General features: G+C 39.4%; 1 protein-coding gene across 1 annotated transcript in view; it reads left to right on the top strand.

Moving 5' to 3' along the window:
• Positions 1-418: 418 nt before the first annotated feature.
• The window catches only part of LOC109473320 (putative glutamate synthase [NADPH]), a gene marked incomplete at its 5' end in the record, with an annotated part of 27,522 nt that continues 8,445 nt past the window's right edge, over positions 419-19,495 (top strand). Inside the window, 19 exon segments of the mRNA XM_019773193.1 lie at positions 419-553; positions 744-915; positions 2,222-2,382; positions 3,057-3,227; positions 3,229-3,556; positions 4,750-4,883; positions 9,238-9,522; positions 10,086-10,210; positions 10,988-11,126; positions 12,139-12,324; positions 13,007-13,122; positions 13,379-13,556; positions 14,470-14,852; positions 15,709-15,799; positions 16,559-16,645; positions 17,231-17,413; positions 17,773-17,862; positions 18,528-18,687; positions 18,984-19,150. Of these exon segments, the coding sequence (XP_019628752.1) occupies positions 419-553; positions 744-915; positions 2,222-2,382; positions 3,057-3,227; positions 3,229-3,556; positions 4,750-4,883; positions 9,238-9,522; positions 10,086-10,210; positions 10,988-11,126; positions 12,139-12,324; positions 13,007-13,122; positions 13,379-13,556; positions 14,470-14,852; positions 15,709-15,799; positions 16,559-16,645; positions 17,231-17,413; positions 17,773-17,862; positions 18,528-18,687; positions 18,984-19,150 (3,291 nt within the window).

Genomic DNA, 19,495 nt, shown 5'->3' with positions numbered 1-19,495 from the left:
ACAAAACAAAAACCTTCATGTACTAGTACTACTGGACAGGTATAGCCTTTACGGCTGAAATTGGAAACACAATATTTTCCCAAGGCCCTATATACGCGTACTTTTTTGTAAACCACTTCAAAATCAGTATATTTTTTATATTGAACTGTTTAACCTGATATTCAGGTGCATTGTTTACAACCCAAAAATTCTGATCAGTAGATATTACACATTTCACTTCCATATTACTTGTACTACATTTTTTCACTATAAAAGAGCTATTAATAGTGAGGTGTTGTTTCTGCTTTCCTGTGTTTCTATGAGAGTGCAGATTCTGTACACTGTATGTGTTTACTCAAACAGTCTGAGTAGCTGAAGTCTAGTCTGCCATATCTACTAACTTGTTCACCTGATTGCATCATATCTTTTGTATTGATAGAGTCTGAACCGACACTATGTGGCTTTTGCCGATCGAGACTGTGACAACTATGTCATCCAGAACCCTGGGTTCTACCACTGGAGAGATGGGGGTGAGAAGCACATCAATGATCCCCTCAGTATTGCAAACTTGCAGGTATGTCCCAGTGTACTTAGAATCTTTTTCCAACTACTTTATGTGACTAAAATGTCTTCAATACTACTGTACATTAAGTTACAAGAGGAATCATTACCTTCACCAAGAGGATATAATTCGGTTTTGGCTGGCATTTGTAAGGTTAACCCAGTAGTTTGCAGCAGTATTAGTGTTTTTTTGTTGTTGTTAGGATGCTGCCAAGAACAAGAACAAGGGTGCCTATGAGAAGTTTAAGGAGTCAACACTGGAAGCTGTTCGAGCCTGCACCCTCCGTGGTCAGTTGGACTTGAAAACTCTGGATGACCCGCTGGATCTATCACTTGTAGAGCCAGCCTCAGAAATTGTCAAGCGATTTGCCACAGGTATTCCTTCCTCCTCTAGCATTTTGTACATTTTTAATATCAGTTTTTCTGAACATCAATTCTGTATTTTCCTCAGACAGGTTTAAAGCAAAGTCGGATACTTGGGGTATTCAACATCAGCTTCCAGGTCTGGTCCACATAAATTGCTGCCCGGTCTGGTTTGAGGGCAGTCATGGTTTTTTTTTGGTATTTCATACAGTGGGGCTAGCTTATCTACATGTATGTGAGGTTGTGCTCCACTCTGTATTCAACTCTGTTTTCTATGACGACATATATAACAACAATCTGATAACAATGATTATCATTACGTTACTAACACGGAATGCTATTAATAAAAAATTAATACAAACCAATAACCAGTTTAACTACTGTCAGTATACAGAACTCGGGTATGAATGTGTGGCAAAATGCTCTGATTGGGTAACTTCAGACGACCTCTCACAAATGATCATTTTTTTAAATATAGAAAAGCTCTACGAGCCTTTTGTTTGAAATTACCGTGACAGACCCTGAAAAATGTATTTCAACTACTGGTAACAGCAAGTCAGCTGCCTGTGAAAATCACCAGCAATTTACATTTTGGGCCAGCTACTTTTGTGTAGTACCGCGTTAGACCCTGAAAATTTCCAATATCTAATTTAACTTTTGTAAAGTCTGACACTAATTCAGTCTTTTGACTGCTACATGTATGTCAGATTGTGTTGAGTTTCTTCTAATAAACCAATCATCATCAACGTATAAGATAAAAGTATAATATAATGTATAAGTATAAAATAAGTATAATATAACATAATAATATGATAAGTTAACTTAATATTTTCCCAAGAGATTTGCTAAATTATGCACTTGTTTACTAGAATGTCATTATGTAGTCATGTAGAAAACAGCATGGGAAATGTGAGGAGGGGGGGTGCAATTGCACTACAATGTAGAAACCCCCCAAAACCAGCCTCAGACCAGATTGGGCAGCAGTTTATACGGACCGGGCAGCTGATTCGGAATACCTGAGTATTTGTGATTGAGAATACACTATGACCCCAGGTTTTTCTTTACAGACGTACAGCCTGGCACCCATATTAACATCAGCAGCTCTACTACATGTACGTTCAGTGGAGCCTCGGTAGCCTGGGTGCCATGGGTGCTGTCCTCTGTATTATGAGTAACCACTGCCTGGTTTCCATCCACCATGGACGACACAGGATTTTTCTTGGAGAGCAGGCAAAAATCAATGTGCATGTGGATTCTATCCATAAGATCGAATTAATCAATATGGTCTAATAAGGAAAAAAATTGATATTTACTGTAGGTGCCATGAGCTTCGGCAGCATCTCCATAGAGACCCACACCACTCTTGCAAAGGCTATGAACAGGGTGGGAGCCAAGAGCAATACCGGGGAGGGGGGTGAGAACCCTGAACGGTACCAGGACCAGCCCATAGACAACAGCACCAGGTCAGCTATCAAACAGGTATGTGGATTTGGAAATGTACTTTAAGCTTATAGACCACAGTCAAACTTGTCCAAGACGACCACACATGCAGGGGACTGAGGAAATGTAGTGGTCCTCTTACACAAAAAGCATGGCAGCAAGATAACACAGAGAACAAAAAACCTGCAGCAGTGGAGTACCCCAGTGACCAAAAATGACCCAGTTGGGGGCCATTTTACATTGCATATCAACTGACTGTTTCCATCAACATTTCTCTATTATTATCAATAAACATTTTCTGCCACACGCTTAAAAATGATAATATGGTCGTCATAGGCAGAGATTTGGCCATGTGTGGTCCCAAATAGTGCCAGTCACTGTCGCATTGACAAGTGGCTGGCTTAGGTAAGTCCCTTCATGCAATGGAGGACAAAATTTGCAGGACCGAGGAAAAGTGGTTAGATGGCCGGCTTTTACAGGTGGTCCTTTGGGTAAGTTTGACTGTACATTGTATATCTTTCTTCTGTAATGATTCTGCTCTAACTGCAGTTTTGATGCTGTTACTAGTACTGTGAGATGGTCTTTCTATGGAAACACCCATCAGTATAATTCTATTTATACGTGTACATGTAATCTTTTTTAAAGGACAAAATTTATAGGAATACACTAGAGAAGTAAGGAAAAATGAAAGAATGTCTGGATTCCACTTACAGGTTGCCTCAGGGAGGTTTGGAGTGACTAGCGACTACTTGGCACACTCTGATGACCTCCAGATCAAAATGGCCCAGGGAGCAAAACCTGGAGAGGGAGGGGAACTTCCTGGTCACAAGGTGTCCAAAGACATCGCCAAAACTCGTAAATCAGTCCCGGGTGTTGGACTTATCCAGCCCCCCACCCCATCATGACATCTACTCCATTGAAGATCTGGCTGAGCTCATCTACGACCTGAAGGCGGCCAACCCACGCGCCCGCATCAGTGTCAAGCTGGTGTCAGAAGTGGGAGTGGGAGTGATTGCTGCTGGTGTTGCCAAGGGAAAAGCGGAACATATCACGATTTCTGGTCATGATGGGGGAACTGGAGCGAGCAGCTGGACAGGTGTGAAGCATGCCGGGTTGCCATGGGAACTGGGAATCGCTGAGACCCACCAGACACTGGTCATGAATGACCTGCGGTCAAGGGTATGCCTACAGACTGATGGACAGATAAGGACAGGTTAGTACGGTTAGGTTTTCATTTTTTGTTGTTACCTTAGCAGCAGAATTAAGTCTGTATACATACATAGCCTCTCAACCATGGTTGGAAGAACATTGTACATGTAGGTTGGGAGCAAAGGGCGGCTGTGGTTGGCTGCTGGTTGGCGAGTTTAGCTTGAATGCCAAATGTTTAGAAATGTTTGATACATTTGTTGGTAGTGGACGGGAGGTTGGGAAACAGTCGGCGACTGGTTGGCTGGTGGTTGGAACAAAGCTTTGGTTCAGGGTATGGCTGGGGTTCATATTAGACTTCCAACCACACCACAGTCACTGCAAATCACTCTATGAAATCAGTTCCCAACTTATTTTGTACCAATGCCTTTGACAGATCCCTACTAATTCCTTTAGGGACTACGAGGAGTGTGCCAACCAACCAGCACACAGCCACCAACACAGAAGAACTGTGAAAGCTGTGTTGAGGCTACATGTAACTTTGACCCCTTTGTGATCTCTCCGGGATGTTTACATAGACATACAGATTTAATTTTGATAAAAATGAAATAGAATAGACCCCAGACCTTATTATTATCATTTAAAATTTTTTAGCACATTGATAAGAAAAACAACAAAGGAGTTGCACAAGATAGGGGATCAGTCAAGAGGGAGGCAGCTAATATACCAAACTATCACCTTCCACACTGGTTTTCCAGTGCTGATGCATGCAGCAGTCAAAACTGCACCAGTATGGAATTCCAGTGCTGAACGTTCTCTCAGCACTCAGTCTCCAGTGCTGATCTCCTTTCAGCACTGGTGTTCCAGTGCCAAATTCTTTCAGCGTCAGAGCACTGGTACATGTACCTGTAACTGATAACGAGCAAGTACATGTACTAGTAAAATGAATCATGAACAACTTTATTTCTGATTTTGACCATGAAAGATATATACATGTAATGCCATTTGTTCTGGTATTCCAGTGCTGAGAAAGAAGGGTTTTACTTCGTGTATTGTGTACTTTGTTGTGAAATGGTTAGGACATGGTCACTGCGAAAGATAGTGAATTTAGTGTGGCCAGAATCTGGTTCTGAAAATTGCTTCCAATCTACTAAATGTACCAACTTTGGTTGGTGATCTGGGGCAAGGTCAAGGGGAGGCTCTAAATGTGTGACACACACATCAGGGGCTTTCATATACATGTTTTTTTTTAAATTCAAGGTCGAGATGTAGTGATCGGAGGTCTGCTGGGTGCAGATGAGTTTGGCTTCTCCACTGCTCCTCTCATCACCTTGGGATGTACCATGATGAGGAAGTGTCACCTCAACACCTGTCCTGTGGGTGTAGCAACACAGGTACATGTACATGGTTATGTTAGCATGTTGACAGGTAAACAGGTAATGTACATGTATGTGTATCTGTATAGCCGGTATAACTGCCATTTGTAGTAACACACCATGCCAGCTTCGCGGACACGGCATGACGACAGCTGGCTATATTACACCAAACGACTTGTTACACCTAGCCTTTGGACATCTAACTCTTAACATAGTTAATAAATAAAAGCTATCTCGTGAGGATGCCCCTACTGTACTTGTTGGCGCTGAAACATCAGTGCTGAACTCTAACCTCCTGACCACATTGTGTTTGATTTACATTTAATTATTTATAGTGATTCTGATTCACGCTCAGCTGGTTACATGTATAATATTGTAATTCTATGTTGTTCTTTGTTTATTGTTTTTCGTCTATCAATTTCTCTAATTTCATTTCTTTGTTACTTTCTCTTTAAAATACACCTAGGTATGCCTAAAAAGCAGTGTGGCAAGCACTGAGCGCATCTGTTTAAACACGACAGACTAAACTAGAAAGGCCAACATTTGATTAGGAGCAAATGCAGCGTATTTCACCCATTCTTCCTCACATTCCAAAATAGACAATTCCACATCAACAGTGTTCGAAATACCAGGTTGTGCAGTTGCGCCGTGCAATATAATTTCCTTGTGCTCAAGTTGCTCCCCAGACTCAGGTTGTCCACCACATTTTCTGCTGAAAATACCTACCTCTGGACTCAAAGATCATAAAAAATCCCGACCGCATGAACATTACGCTATTGGCAGTGGCACAAAAGAATAAATTTTTCCCAGTATAAATGTTACTCATGAAAATAACATGAAGATAACTTTGTTTCCCTAATGTAATATGAGTTTTGGTCTGTAAAATGTTTCAATGGCAGAAATTTGTCCATGTATATGTATATTCTTAAAAGAGTCATTACACAAGAAAACCAGGCAGAGGTCAGAAGATGGGGGTTGGCCAAATCGGCTTTGTTACATTGTACGTTGTTATGTGATAGTTAGGAGGAACTATGAATAGCCATATACTAGTAGTTAAAACCCTCCAGTTATCTTTCGTTACAGAGTTCTGGGATCCCCCTTAGAGACCCTTGAAAAACAAACCATCTACTCTCACCTCTCGATTAAACGCACTGGTACGTTTATTTTTTTTCGCCTCAAAATCCACCCGGTACATTTTTAGATGGTACGTTTATTTCTTTTTTCATAATCGGAAAAGTTCCGGGAAAATTTGCGGTCCTGAGCGTAAAATGACAAAAAAGACACCACTTCTCCCAGCCGACAGCACAATAAAAATGTCCCGTTACGTTCTATTTTGGACGGTACGTTTACTAAGTTTTCAAAATCAGGGCAAGTCTTACAACATATTACCTCCCTTTTACATGTAAATTATATCTGGGAGCACGTATTGTGTCGGAAATATGAACTATAACGGGCGTTATGTAAAGAAAAATTGGCGAAATTTGCAACATTGTTCACGCATCACGCACACACATCTCACTCAAAACTCCTTGCTCAAAACGATCTTTTTCTTGGGACTATGTTAAAATAATACCACATAAAAATGTATTCTAGCAATCACAAACTGTAATACTCTCAAAAAGTCGAAAATCCTACCACAAACATGAAAATTTAGCGCTGGAAAAAGTCCTCAATGCAGTGAAATACGTAAACATGCAGTTCTCACGCACAATCGGCAGAACTCACTTCTAGTAGGGGGGAGGACAATTCTTTATAATTGTAGATAAAACTCTTTCTCAAAAATAGACATATGCAAGTTGCATTTAACAAAGCTAATCATCATGTAAAAGACCAAAAACAGGAGTATAATTGCAGTCTAACGTATGAACTATCAAAAAGAAATATTTTCAAGAAAATGTTTCCCCCTGCAAATAGAATGCCTCAGTTTTCTAAGAACTGAGTTCCAAACTTGAAGCCCCGCCCCTACTCATTTGCATACCTCAGTGGGCACACTTCAAAGCTAGCAAGGTAACATAAAACCCTTGACTGAGGACAAGTTGTGAAATGTAATGTGTTACAATGTTGCCATTTGTTTGAACTATGATCATTATGATGTAGCATTGATCATTTACTTTTGTAAAAAGGGAAATAATGCAATGCATAAATGGAAATTTGGGAAAGATAAATAAGAAAATTCATGTTTAACATTAAATACTTGTAGATGATTATAAATTCTTTGGCTTTTACAAACTAGTAGTACATGTATTACAATTTGTATAGAGCATATGTTAAGCATATGTTCAACTTCATTAGCTCAAATCTTACTGATAGTTATCAAGCTTTAAAAAAATCAAGTCTTATTTAAAAACTTGATATTACTGTCCCTGCTGATGTATGATACAGTATGCAATGCAATGATCAACAACAGAGCTAGAATATTGATGTATGACAGAGTCAAATATATATTACACTGCAAGTGATACATTATACATATACTCCTCAAAAACCTGTAAGAATATGGGCTGTTAATTTAGTAATTTTCCAGGGGGTTACATTTATTTCGGGGGTATATTTATAAAGGTTTGAAGATTTGTTGGGGGAATCATATTCAAGGGGGTATGTTTATTCAGGACCTGTCAAAAATTGCAAGTGACAAGGTCATACAGATGCACATATATATACAGTGTATATACACCATGAGAACACATTTTTGGAGCATAGACGTTGCTTACATGTCGATTTTTAAATTTTCCAGGGGGTACTTTTATTCCAGGGGGTATTTTTATTAGATTTTGAAGATTTGTCCGGGGGGTACTTCTATTCCAGGGGGTACTTTTATTCGAGAGGTGAGAGTATGGCTGAAATTTACTGAATTTGCAATGGATACCATAAAGATTTAACCTTTAAGTAACTTACACATGTCACAAGGTATAAAATTCCCATCATTCACCAATAAGGAGTCACAGAATTTTCACATTAATTATGCAAATTAGGTCATCATTTGCATAATTGGTATCTGTTGATGTTCCGCCTGCCAGAGATTAAATAGATTACATGTATACTCGGCTATTCCGAGATCAGGGTGCGCCAATGGCATCGTGCATCGTTATGTCAATCTTACTCTGTATTTATCGCATTCTGTTGACATTTATCAAACTTGTTATACTAGTACAGTTATTTTCCAGACAATCAGGAAGAGATTTGGTGTTAAGATGTTTAAAACTTATGCTATGGCCAATTTAAGACCAGAAATTGGCATAAAATCTACGTTATGCTGTTGCACTTGAAAAATGCCAGTTTTTTAAATATGCTTTTAAGTAATTTGGGAACAAAAAAATGGAATGAAAAGATTTGCAAACATGTTCAGACATGGTCAGTCTGATATTTTTTGAAAAAAACCTGATGATGATTGGAAATTTCTCTTTTCTAGAGTGCATTTATCAATATGTTGTACACGTTATGTAAAATTCATAAATTAACACATTGCAATTAACTTATCTCCCTGTACTAAAAAGGATGGTGATAGAACTGGTCATTTTGCAGGTACATCCATATATGACACAAAACATGTGTTTTTATGTTGCTTGTCCTTTGGGTTAATATGGCTGATGGCTTACAGTTACCTGTCTTTTTTGTCCCAGAAAATGTGTAGTGTCCGTTGCTCGGTAATAACTTAAAATAGAAAAGCTGTGGGTGCATATGATTTCAGGTTTTGAAACAGCTGAAGGTGCTGACTTAAAACACAGTAGCTATTTCAGTCTATTGCTGTAATTATATGAAATAATGTCAAAAAACCTCAAGGGTGTAGTGTCCGTTGCCATGTAGTGTCCGTTGCCAAGTATACCATATAGGTACATTAATTACATTTTGTTGCAATTTTGAAGTAATTTTGTCATTTATGTTATTTCTGTAGCATTTTGTCAACCCCTAAATGACAGGTCTTGCAAGATTTGGTGTTCTTGTCATGTACTTGAGCGGCCAGATGTGGCCGCTTAGCTGTAGCGGCCAGCTTAGCTGTAGTGTCCGTTGCCAGCCACATCTGAAATGAGTGGGCTAAGTTTGGAAGAGCACAACTTTTGAACCAAACGTCTCTATCCAAAAATTTAAAAAGTGCAATGTATGGCAACACTTTCTGCACTGAAAGTAGAAAAATATAAAACTTGAAAAATTGGCCCAAGTGCAACCCTTTGGCGCACCCTGATCTCGGAATAGCTGACTGTAAAAGTACTATTGTATAAAACAATGTAATTATAGAAGTTCCTCCTTAATTATGGAAATGAAGTCCTCATTTGCATAATTGCATTTAATCATGTACAACTCTCAGCTACCTACACACCAAAAATGAGGAAAATACGCTGTTCCTACATGTATATTAATGTTGTTTCCTGTACAGGACCCAGTGTTAAGAGCCAAGTTTGCAGGGAAGCCTGAATATCTGGTAAACTATCTGTTCTACCTGGCTGAAGAGGTGCGTGACTTGATGGCCAAGGTGGGGTTCCGAACCTTTCAGGAGCTTATTGGTCGCACAGACATGCTCAAAATGGTGGAGAAGCCGATGAATGAAAAATCGGCATTGTTGGATTTCGAGCCTATCCTCAAAAATGCACTTGACCTGCGACCTGGCATCAACATTGTGGCAGGCAGCATTCAGCAGGACTTTCAACAAGAGAAGAGACTGGTGGGTGGATGATATCTGTTCTGCAGAGTCCTATGCCTTAAAGGGATACAGTTCAATTGTCCGCAGGGCGGTAAAACAAACAAAAAATGTTCAGGATGAGGAAATCTTTCTGATAATTATTGATATTTCCTGCTATTTTTTTGCACATTTATACGTACAAAGTCTTCAAATGTTTCGAATACCCCACACTACATGAGGAGTACCACACTTTTTTGAGGGGTACCGCCCATAAGTAGCTGGAACCAGCCTACAATACAAAACAAGCAACAGTCCGTCATGACATAGCAATTTTGCCTCACAGCTGTCAGTATGCTATGGGATAGGGTTGATTTTAATTACAAATTAAAAGAATGGCCAGGAAATTGACACTGAAAAATATATCGCAGTTTTGCCGCCCTGAAGTTGCATTGGATGCTATTAACCCTTATTACTCTCTCAGCTACACGTATTACATGTACCTGCAAATGTAAAACAGGTAACCAGCGACAATTATAGGGAGCCTGCGGTAGGATGGCACCCAGGCAAGTTGTCAGTAATAATTGGTTTTGTGTTTTTGTTTTAAGGATAACAAACTTGTTGAGGAGGCCAGTGATGTTCTGGAGGGGAAGAAGCCCACAGTTGACATCCGAATGGACATCCAGAATGAAGCCAGGGCATTTGCCAGCACCTTGAGCTACAACGTCTCCATGTGAGCAAAACACTTTACTTCCACATGTTATGAAACCAAGTTGGCCTCAAGAAAATTGTTGAGACAGTCACACTTGCCCAAGCAACCTCTATAAGCTGAACATCTGACCCTATAGATGTAAGCACTAAGGGACTTATGCCTAATACAGTACATTTAAGCCGACCACTTGTCCAACGTGACTGCAACCGGTAATATTTGGGGTCTGCAAATCTCTGCCTATATGATGGCAGAGTGTCAATTTCAAGCGTGTGGCTGGAAACGTTTGCTGATAAGAAATCTTGATAAATAAAATTGGCCAGTTTGCCAGTGATTTTGACAATAGATAGTCCTTGCATGCAAAAGTAAAATGGCACTAGCTGATTGAGTGACAGTCTATTGCTACAGGTTTCTTGTTCTCTATCTTGTCGCTATGATTTTGCATAAGAAGACCATTTCCTCGGTCCCCTGGGTGTTCATCTAAGACAATTTTATTTTAGGCTTGACACGTCTGATAATGAATTAAAATATTGCAGGAGCCAAAAGCTTGGACAACTACATGTATGATATTACCTAATACCTAATACAATAATAGTCATTATGTTGTCGTGACCAATTGGTCAGCTTGAAGAGGTGGTCTCTTTGGCATGATTGACTGCATGGTCTCTAGAACAAACATGGGAGAGACATGTTTGAATATTCAGTGTGACAGGCTGAAAACTACATGTATGCAGCTCCAGATGTCTAACTGATGAGAGACAACTGCAGTGTGACCTGACATTGAGGTGTCTCTGTCCACAGGAAGTATGGTGAGAAGGGTCTTCCAGCAGGCAGCATCAACATCTACCTGAAGGGCTCAGCTGGGCAGAGCTTCTGTGCCTTTTTGGCACATGGGGTTCGTGTGGAGCTGGAGGGAGATGCCAATGACTATGTGGGAAAGGTAAAATGGCTTCTTTTTAGCTACAGTTATGTTGAACTAAGATCATATCCAGTGTTCTAGCCAGGGTTTGTCTTTCTGTCATTAGGCCACACCAATTTAATTTGTTAGACTAAGACTCCGATTTTTTCATAAAAAATATGAAGCGACAGGGTGAAAAAAGAAACAGGTGTACATGTACATGTAGGCATCCTATTATAGCCCCAAATGCTACGATAGGAGCCGTGAAGTCAACACAAAAGGCTGGGTTAATATTTAAACAATGAATTTTGAACTTTCAATCAAACCACTGCATTGATGGAAAAACTGTAACAACAAGAAAAAGGACTTTCCGCAACTGATGGGGCAAAATATGAGCTTGAGTTGATTCAGAACCAGAATCTTTTTTTTTTTGCAAATCAGAAAAAATGATTTTATTAAATTGGTGTGGCCTTATACATTTGTACAGAATTTTATTACTCAAGGTGAACTAAAATTTTGGCCAATCCGTGATTATTCATGTCATGCCTGTTTCAGAACAAAAATTGATATAGAAATGTAGATGTCATTTTTACTAAGCTTTGTCTACTAGCAAATTTGTCTGTCAAAATATGCAGTAAATAGCATTTCAGAGGATTGAGATCTCAAAATTTTTCCTACATGTAGCTACGATTGGCACAATTCTCAAAATTGAGATGATGGAAAAAAATTTCAGGCTGGCCAGAACACTAATCATACCCCATTTGCAATTTAACAAAATTGCACATAATCATTACCTTAGACATGCTATGGTAGGTATATTGTAACTCATATAATTCAGGCAAATATATGTCAATGAGAAACATAATTCGTCAGTTGTAAGGTAAACATAATTTGGGGATGGTACGAGGTCATGGAACTCGTGTTGGCAATTGTTTTGCTGACAAATGGAAATAAACTGTGAACTAAAATCTTGTTTTGGGTGATTCGGAATGAATGATTATAGCTAGTGTTAAGATTAAAAGAGGAAAGACATAGTTTTGTTGTTATTCTGCAGGGCCTGTCAGGAGGAGAGGTGGTTATCTATCCCCCATGTAGTCTCCCTGAGGATTTTGTCTCCACAGACAACATCATTGTTGGTAATGTTGTACTGTATGGAGCCACATCGGGCAAGGCCTTCTTCAGAGGACAAGCTGCTGAACGCTTCTGTGTCAGGAATTCTGGGGCGACAGCTGTTTGTGAGGTAGGTTTCGAAAACTCAAGTCATTTTCTTTGTAAGGCTATGATGTTGATTTGATGATATGGATGACATCCTCTGGGAATCCCAAAACTTCACGTCCCGTCAATAAAAAAAAAGTGTGGCCAAAAAAAAGTTGCCTTGCAAATACCAAATTCTGGTAGAAACCGCATTTACAGTTACTGTTACAGTTACTGTAATACAATGTATAATAAAAGCTTCAAGTTAGTAGTTCAGTGCTTGGTCTGACTCCTACAATGATATGTTTTTCTCTGGAAGTTGAACACGTAACACATCTGCACTGCAAACCGTAGCTGTGGCGACTCTTTAGTCGGGCGTATTGCATAACCCTTGGCAAGAGCCGTGGAAAGCTGCAGTGGCAGAACCAAACATTTCCCGTTGGCTTCGTGCTGATCCATTTTCGCCCCATTTTTTTAGCGTCCCAAGCTTCCCTACAATTTTACCCCACAGTTTGTCGGGTTGGCGATGTTTAGATCCCCCTAAATATTCCGCAGCGTGAACAAATCTGACAAGTACTGTTGGCCACACTACCGGGCAGCCATCTTTGTTTGCATGTTCGGGCCGCTGTTAAAAGAAAACCTACTAGTATCATTTTCATGTCGTTTTCCCTAATTTTGCCCCAAACGGGTATAGTACTTTGAGTCTCTATATCATGTTAATTCTCCAGGGTTGTGGAGACCATGGGTGTGAGTACATGACAGGAGGGAGGGTCATCATCCTGGGACTGACCGGCAGGAACTTTGCAGCAGGCATGTCAGGAGGGCTGGCCTATGTACTAGACACGTAAGTACTTCCTATCAATTCTGTCAGTAAATATTGTAACATTGCAGCTTGCAATGGAAAATTTTTTCAACCAATCCGTCAACCTTGACAGAAAAAAAAGGACAAAATCTTGGAGAATGTCTGTTACAGTATAAAAAAATTCCCAAAAGAAAGAAATGAGAATTCTTGAGAATGCCTAGTGTCTGGTAGCTTTTATATAGACATTTTTGGCTCTACTAGTGATGTTAACTTTAGTGAAAACACTGCGTCCCTACAGCGAAAAAACATTCCGGACCAAATGTAACCTAGAGCAGGTCTCACTGGACCCTGTGGAGGAAGGAGAAGATGTCAGATTTCTCCAGGACACCATCAAGGAGTTCCATGAAGTCACAGGTTCTGTCATTGCCCAGAGTGTGCTTCAGAACTGGGCTGCTTACCAGCCTCAGTTTGTCAAGGTTGGTACTCATCATGGCTGAGAAAATATAGAATAAGGTTTCAATGGACCTATACCATTATTTCGTCACAGTTTGTTTACCGCAATGAATGCCGGTCAATCGACGTCTATATTGTGCAGGGGTGCGTAGCACAGTGTGTGTTAGCCTTAATATAAGGCTTTTAATACAGTACTACTTTCGTCTAACGTCACAACTAGATCACCCATGCGGCATGTAATGCTGTGTCAACACAATTAGACGCAGCAAAAATCAGACATACCTTACTTTGAAATGATCTGTATTCTTTAACTGATCGTTCTAGAATGTTCTTTAGAACAGGTAAACAAACTGTGACGTAATAATGGTATAGGTCCATTGAGTTTAATACCTTTCTTTGGAAAAGTTATTTTACAAACACCTGTACTTCTGGTGGTGAAAGCAACAGATCTAACACCCGGCTTCACTTATCTTTATAATTTATGTATCAAGGACTAGCAGGCTATGGAACTCACCATCAGTATGAATAAATAAATACCTTTTCTTTATTCTTGAATGGTAGTTCGGCCAACAGGCTGCTTTTCAACAAGGTCGAGAAGGGTTGGGGTGACAGATCAAAATTGATAAATGATATAAGAGAGATAAGTATCAGCCTCAGTTGAACTCTTTCAAGACTGCAGTTACTAGAGTCTTCTTGGACTCATAGATCACTGCACTGTATATTGTACTTGATTTATACATGTTTATTTATTGTTTATTTATTGTGTCACTGAGGAAATGACAATGTGATGTTTAATCAAATTAATTTGAGGTGAATTGATGTTACATAATCAATTGAGCCAAACTTCAATTGTTTTATATGATGTCACCATCAGGCTCATCACACTGCATTAATTTCGATTTTAAAAAACTGTTCTCAATCTGTGCACCACTACAGATATTTCCCCACGAGTATCGTAAGGCACTGGAAAAGCTGAAAGAGGAGGAAGCCATGCAGGTTGTTGTTAATGATGACAACAAGCTGGTGAATGGTACCAATGGCAATGGAGCACCAGAAAAGGGTGTGCAGGAATCTCCTGAGGCTAGGAAGAAGCCCAAGATGGAGCCTGGAGTTTTAGACATTGAGGACACCATCCCAGATGCCGAGATGGACACCAAGAACCAGAAGAGGGTTATGGAGAAGTTGGACAAGGTTCGAGGCTTTGTGAAGTATGAGAGGAACACAGAGGCCTACCGCAATGTCAAACAGAGGCTCAACGATTGGAAGGAGATCTATAACCACAAGGGTGTACGCTCCCAACTCAAGGTGCAAGCAGCGAGGTAATATTAGCCAACAGTGGAAAGTTTTGTCTTGATGCAATTTATCACGTTTCTTCTTTTTGACTATTAACTTGGCCTGGATGTGTCAGTTTGTTGCACAATTATCATGTATTACGATGATTATGGTCATGATTGAATGCGCATTGTCTTAGTTTTTGTTATACTTAAGGCCACAGTTTTTTAATATGAGTTATTTTGCATCTGTTGCTATTTATCCTTATTCGATTGTATTGAATTTAACATTGTGTTCACCACTATGTACAATGTATGTCTGAAATATGTACTAATACTATGTTGTCATGGTATCAGCTGGTAGCTAGTGCAATGTTGATAAGGCCACACTGACTTGATATTAAGGTTGACATCCTCTGGAGGCCCTAAAACTAATGCTAGAGGGCAAAAGAAAACATTCAGCCAGAAAAAATGCTGCTAAGCTTAGCTGGTACATAAAGTGTGAATTTTTTGTTAGTACAATCATATAACAACAAGCTGGCATTTACTGGGCTTTGTGACATTTATGAACCAGAACACTACTTACACATGTAGTTCTGAAGTCCTGTACATGTGGAGCCTTGGTAGCTGGTTGCCGTCCTCCGTAGTTACTGCCGGCTCCCATTTGTCGCTGGCTACCATGGACTATGAAGGACGGCACCTAGGTTTGAGCCCCAGACTCTAGTCAGAGGAGGTGATTTTATTTCTATGTAAATGAGAACAGGCAAAAATCAATCTGCACTTGGATGTCATCCATAAACTTTAAGTTAAATCAGTGTGGCCTAAAATGAAAGATTTGAATCTATCATTTTTTTGTTGGAGGGGGCACCATGTGGAAACATGTCATTGAATTTCTGCCTCACAGATGCATGGACTGTGGAGTTCCCTTCTGCCAGTCTCACAGTGGCTGTCCATTGGGCAATGTCATCCCCAAGTGGAACGACCTGGTCTTCCATGTAAGTCAATCCCAGACAATCCCAGACAAAATTCTTGGGATCTAACAATTAGATTAATTTTTTAGAAATAAATCTGGCAAAAAGTCACAAAACATAATACTATCCATATTATACATATATTAGAAAGACTACTGTAACAGTTGTAATGTGTACATAGAACTTGTTTGATGTACCCCTTTTGTTGAGGAAGAATTGGAGAGAGATTTGTATTTAATCACTACTTCTTCAGCTCTGTCTTGTTTCAAGGGACTGCTATGTAGCATTACTTATTAACCTTGAAGTTTTTTTATAGCGTGCTTTTGTATTATGAATATGATTGATCACCCAACTTTTCTGAAATTAAAGCAGTGTGGTATGCTACATTTACTATGAATGTCGATACAGTAGTGTTGTTTAAATGTAGTATGTAAATATAATTATTAATTCAGAGACTAGAACATCGACTTTGAAAATCTGGTTTTGAAGCACTGTTATATCAAATATAATTATGTGCATTAGGCACTATTCGGAAAATTCCATAATGGAATGGTTAATGTTGCGATAGTCTACATGTATATGTGGGTAAAAGTTACTTTTGGATTACTAAAAAATTGAGATAGTCCATTTTGGTATCAGGAGGGAGATGAGCGTATTTGCTTACAAATGTTGGCCTCTCTAGTTTAACGTTTGGCCCTTGCCTCATCCATCAACATTACGAGTTGAGTTTTCATTTGAATAAAGGCACAAACAAACAAACAATTTGTACGTGAATTTCTACAGGACCAGTGGAAGGAGGCACTGGACCGGCTGCTCCAGACAAACAACTTCCCAGAATTCACTGGGAGGGTCTGCCCTGCCCCTTGTGAGGTCAGTACCCGTCTTACTAACCTGAGATTTTGGTATGTTTGATCTAGAGTTCTACATGTTGAATGTTCAAAAGAAGTAAAGAAAAATTTAACAGTTTTGGCTTGAAATTGTCTATCTTAGTTAGATAAATTGACAGATGAATTTACACTACAGATAATTTAAGGTGAACTAACATCATTTTAATACATATACAATGTACCTATTGAGAATATCATACAGAGAAGATGTATGGCAGGAGCATTGTTAATCACAGTAACTGTTGTTGAATTCATTTGCGATCACATTTTTGCCATTAAGTCAGTAGCTCAGTCCTGAGGGCTCTATCCAGCTTGAACTTTTTTCTGCCAGCCCAAGTTCATGATCGGATCGCTCTCTGGGAAATTTTGGATTTTCAAGCCTTTAAAAATGCAATTTCCCACATTTTGAGAGGAAAATCATGGAGTTGAGAGTGGTTTTTGTATTTCTACACAAGATATATATCGATTATTTGTTAAAAAATTTTTTCAAGTATTAAACTAACTGCAATTGATGGAAAACGGGTGCTAGCTACAATTGAAGTGGTTTAATTCCTCTTCCTGTTTCTAGGGTGCCTGTGTTTTGGGGATTAATGCCAAACCTGTGACGATCAAAAATATCGAGTGTGCAATCATCGACCATGCATTCGAGCAGGGCTGGATGTTGCCCCACCAGTACCCGTCTACTGGGAAGAAAGTGGCCATTGTTGGAAGTGGTCCGGCTGGCCTGGCTGCAGCTGCACAGCTGTGTAAGGTAAGGAATCGAAAAAAAACTAAATAAGGATGTTTTTGTTTGTTTTGAATAACTTCTTTAAAGCATAACAAACAAAGTGTTTTTCAAGTGTCATCAGTGGTCTATTAATGCCGGTAGTTAGAATTTGTTAATGTACACAGCGCTACTAACTTTTAGGTATATTAACTAATCCTTACCACTTTGAGTTTGAGCTGCTAACTGTTAGTGCCATCAGGGCCATCTCGAAAGTGCTACATGTAACTTTCTTATAAAACTGTGGGTAAATTTGAAGTTGGCATTGTTATTTAGAATGTTGATTATATTGACATGAATTAATGAAACATGAATGTGATATCAGGACCTTACTTTTGCCTGTGCAGGCTGGACACCATGTGACAGTGTATGAGAGAAATGATCAGATTGGTGGACTGTTGCGCTACGGTATCCCGACCATGAAACTGAGCAAGGAGGTGAGCTTGTATTATAGTCTCAATATATGAATAATCTAAAACTATGATGTTAGACAAACAATAGCCAGCAAATGGGCTGACTTAAGTCAATTCTAATGTAATTACTAATCGGACCTTAAAGCATATGGAGACGGAAGAACATAATTAGCTGAAACTCAGGTTTATCGTAACGTTAGGGCTAGCAAAGTGCTGGCTTTAGTGAACCCTGTTGGGAGAAAGGCTGACCTCAATACATATGGAGACTGTCAGACACAAGAACTGCTTTTAGGTATGGATCAGCTATTCATGCAACAGCAGATACATGTAAATGACTGGAGATTGATTTTCAGAACAAGCATAAACCATGGCAGATCAAATACACAAGATACCATGCATGACTGGAGCACAGGTACACGAGAAGTGAGGCCTGGACACACCTGAACCTTGAGCTGACATCAGATAAAAAGCTAATACGACTATGGAGACCACGTGTCTAGCACACAAGTTTAGAGTTAAGGTGCCAAAAAAAATACATAGCCAAAATATATATATCATCGCTGATGTCCACGTTCAAAGTTCAAGGTCCATATATCAAAACCAAAATATCTCATGGAGTGTTGATGTTTACAAAATGTTTTACAGTAATGACTGTAACCTCCATTACCATACTTTCAATGTTTTTCCAGGTGGTCCAACGTAGGGTGGACTTGATGGCTGAGGAGGGTGTGGTCTTTGTTACCAACACACAGATTGGAAAAGATCTGCCAGCAAAGACACTGCTGGACGACAACGATGCAGTCCTTCTGTCTTGTGGAGCCACATGGCCACGTGACCTACCTATTCCAGGTATGTTGGGCTCAATAGAAGAAATTTGAAACTGCAGCACATTGGGCCAATTAAGAATACAGAAAGAAAGACAATATATGATTGATAATTTTTAAAAAGTTTTTTTTTTCATATTATGATACCATTTGGGACTAGTGCAGGATGACTTGTGCCTGTATTTTTTGTCTACACCCTTCCCGGTAATTAATTTTCTCCAAAAATTTGACAACCAACAACTTAAACTGATGGCCATATGAATAAAGAATAGCTTCTTTTTTTTTGCTTTTTTAGCTTTTAACCTTTTGCACTTTATTCAGGCCGGAAACTGCAAGGAATTCACTTTGCCATGAGTTTCCTGGAGAAATGGCAGAAGAAGCAGCATGGAAACACTACCATCAGTCCCATCATGGCCAAGGACAAGGATGTGCTGGTCATTGGAGGTGGAGACACAGGCGTGGACTGTATTGGCACTGCTCTTAGACAGGTCACTTGCCACTTATACTCCTCAAACAAGATATTTAACTAGAAAGGCCAATATTTGCTTTGGAGCAAATACAGCGATGGGTTCACCACATTTTACGACATGGCAGGGAAAGAATGGGAAACACAAGGGAAAACAATGATTTACATTGATATACCTATAATATGAAGTAAAATACAACTAAAACAACAGTTGGATAGCTATTCCCTACTTTATTGGTTAGGATTTTTAATTGCATAATGCAAACTGTTGATTTTCAAAATAAAAAAAAACGTCCATGCCCGGCATTCCAATGCTGGAGCAGGAAAGCTTGAAATACCTACCAAAACACTTGAATACAGACATACT

Source organism: Branchiostoma belcheri, unplaced genomic scaffold (genome assembly GCF_001625305.1).
Source record: "Branchiostoma belcheri isolate BF01 breed outbred unplaced genomic scaffold, Haploidv18h27 scaffold100, whole genome shotgun sequence".
In the NCBI taxonomy this organism is placed as follows: Eukaryota; Metazoa; Chordata; class Leptocardii; order Amphioxiformes; family Branchiostomatidae; genus Branchiostoma; species Branchiostoma belcheri.
Note: the sequence above shows the minus strand (reverse complement) of the source record. Positions and strands in the feature narration are given on the sequence as shown.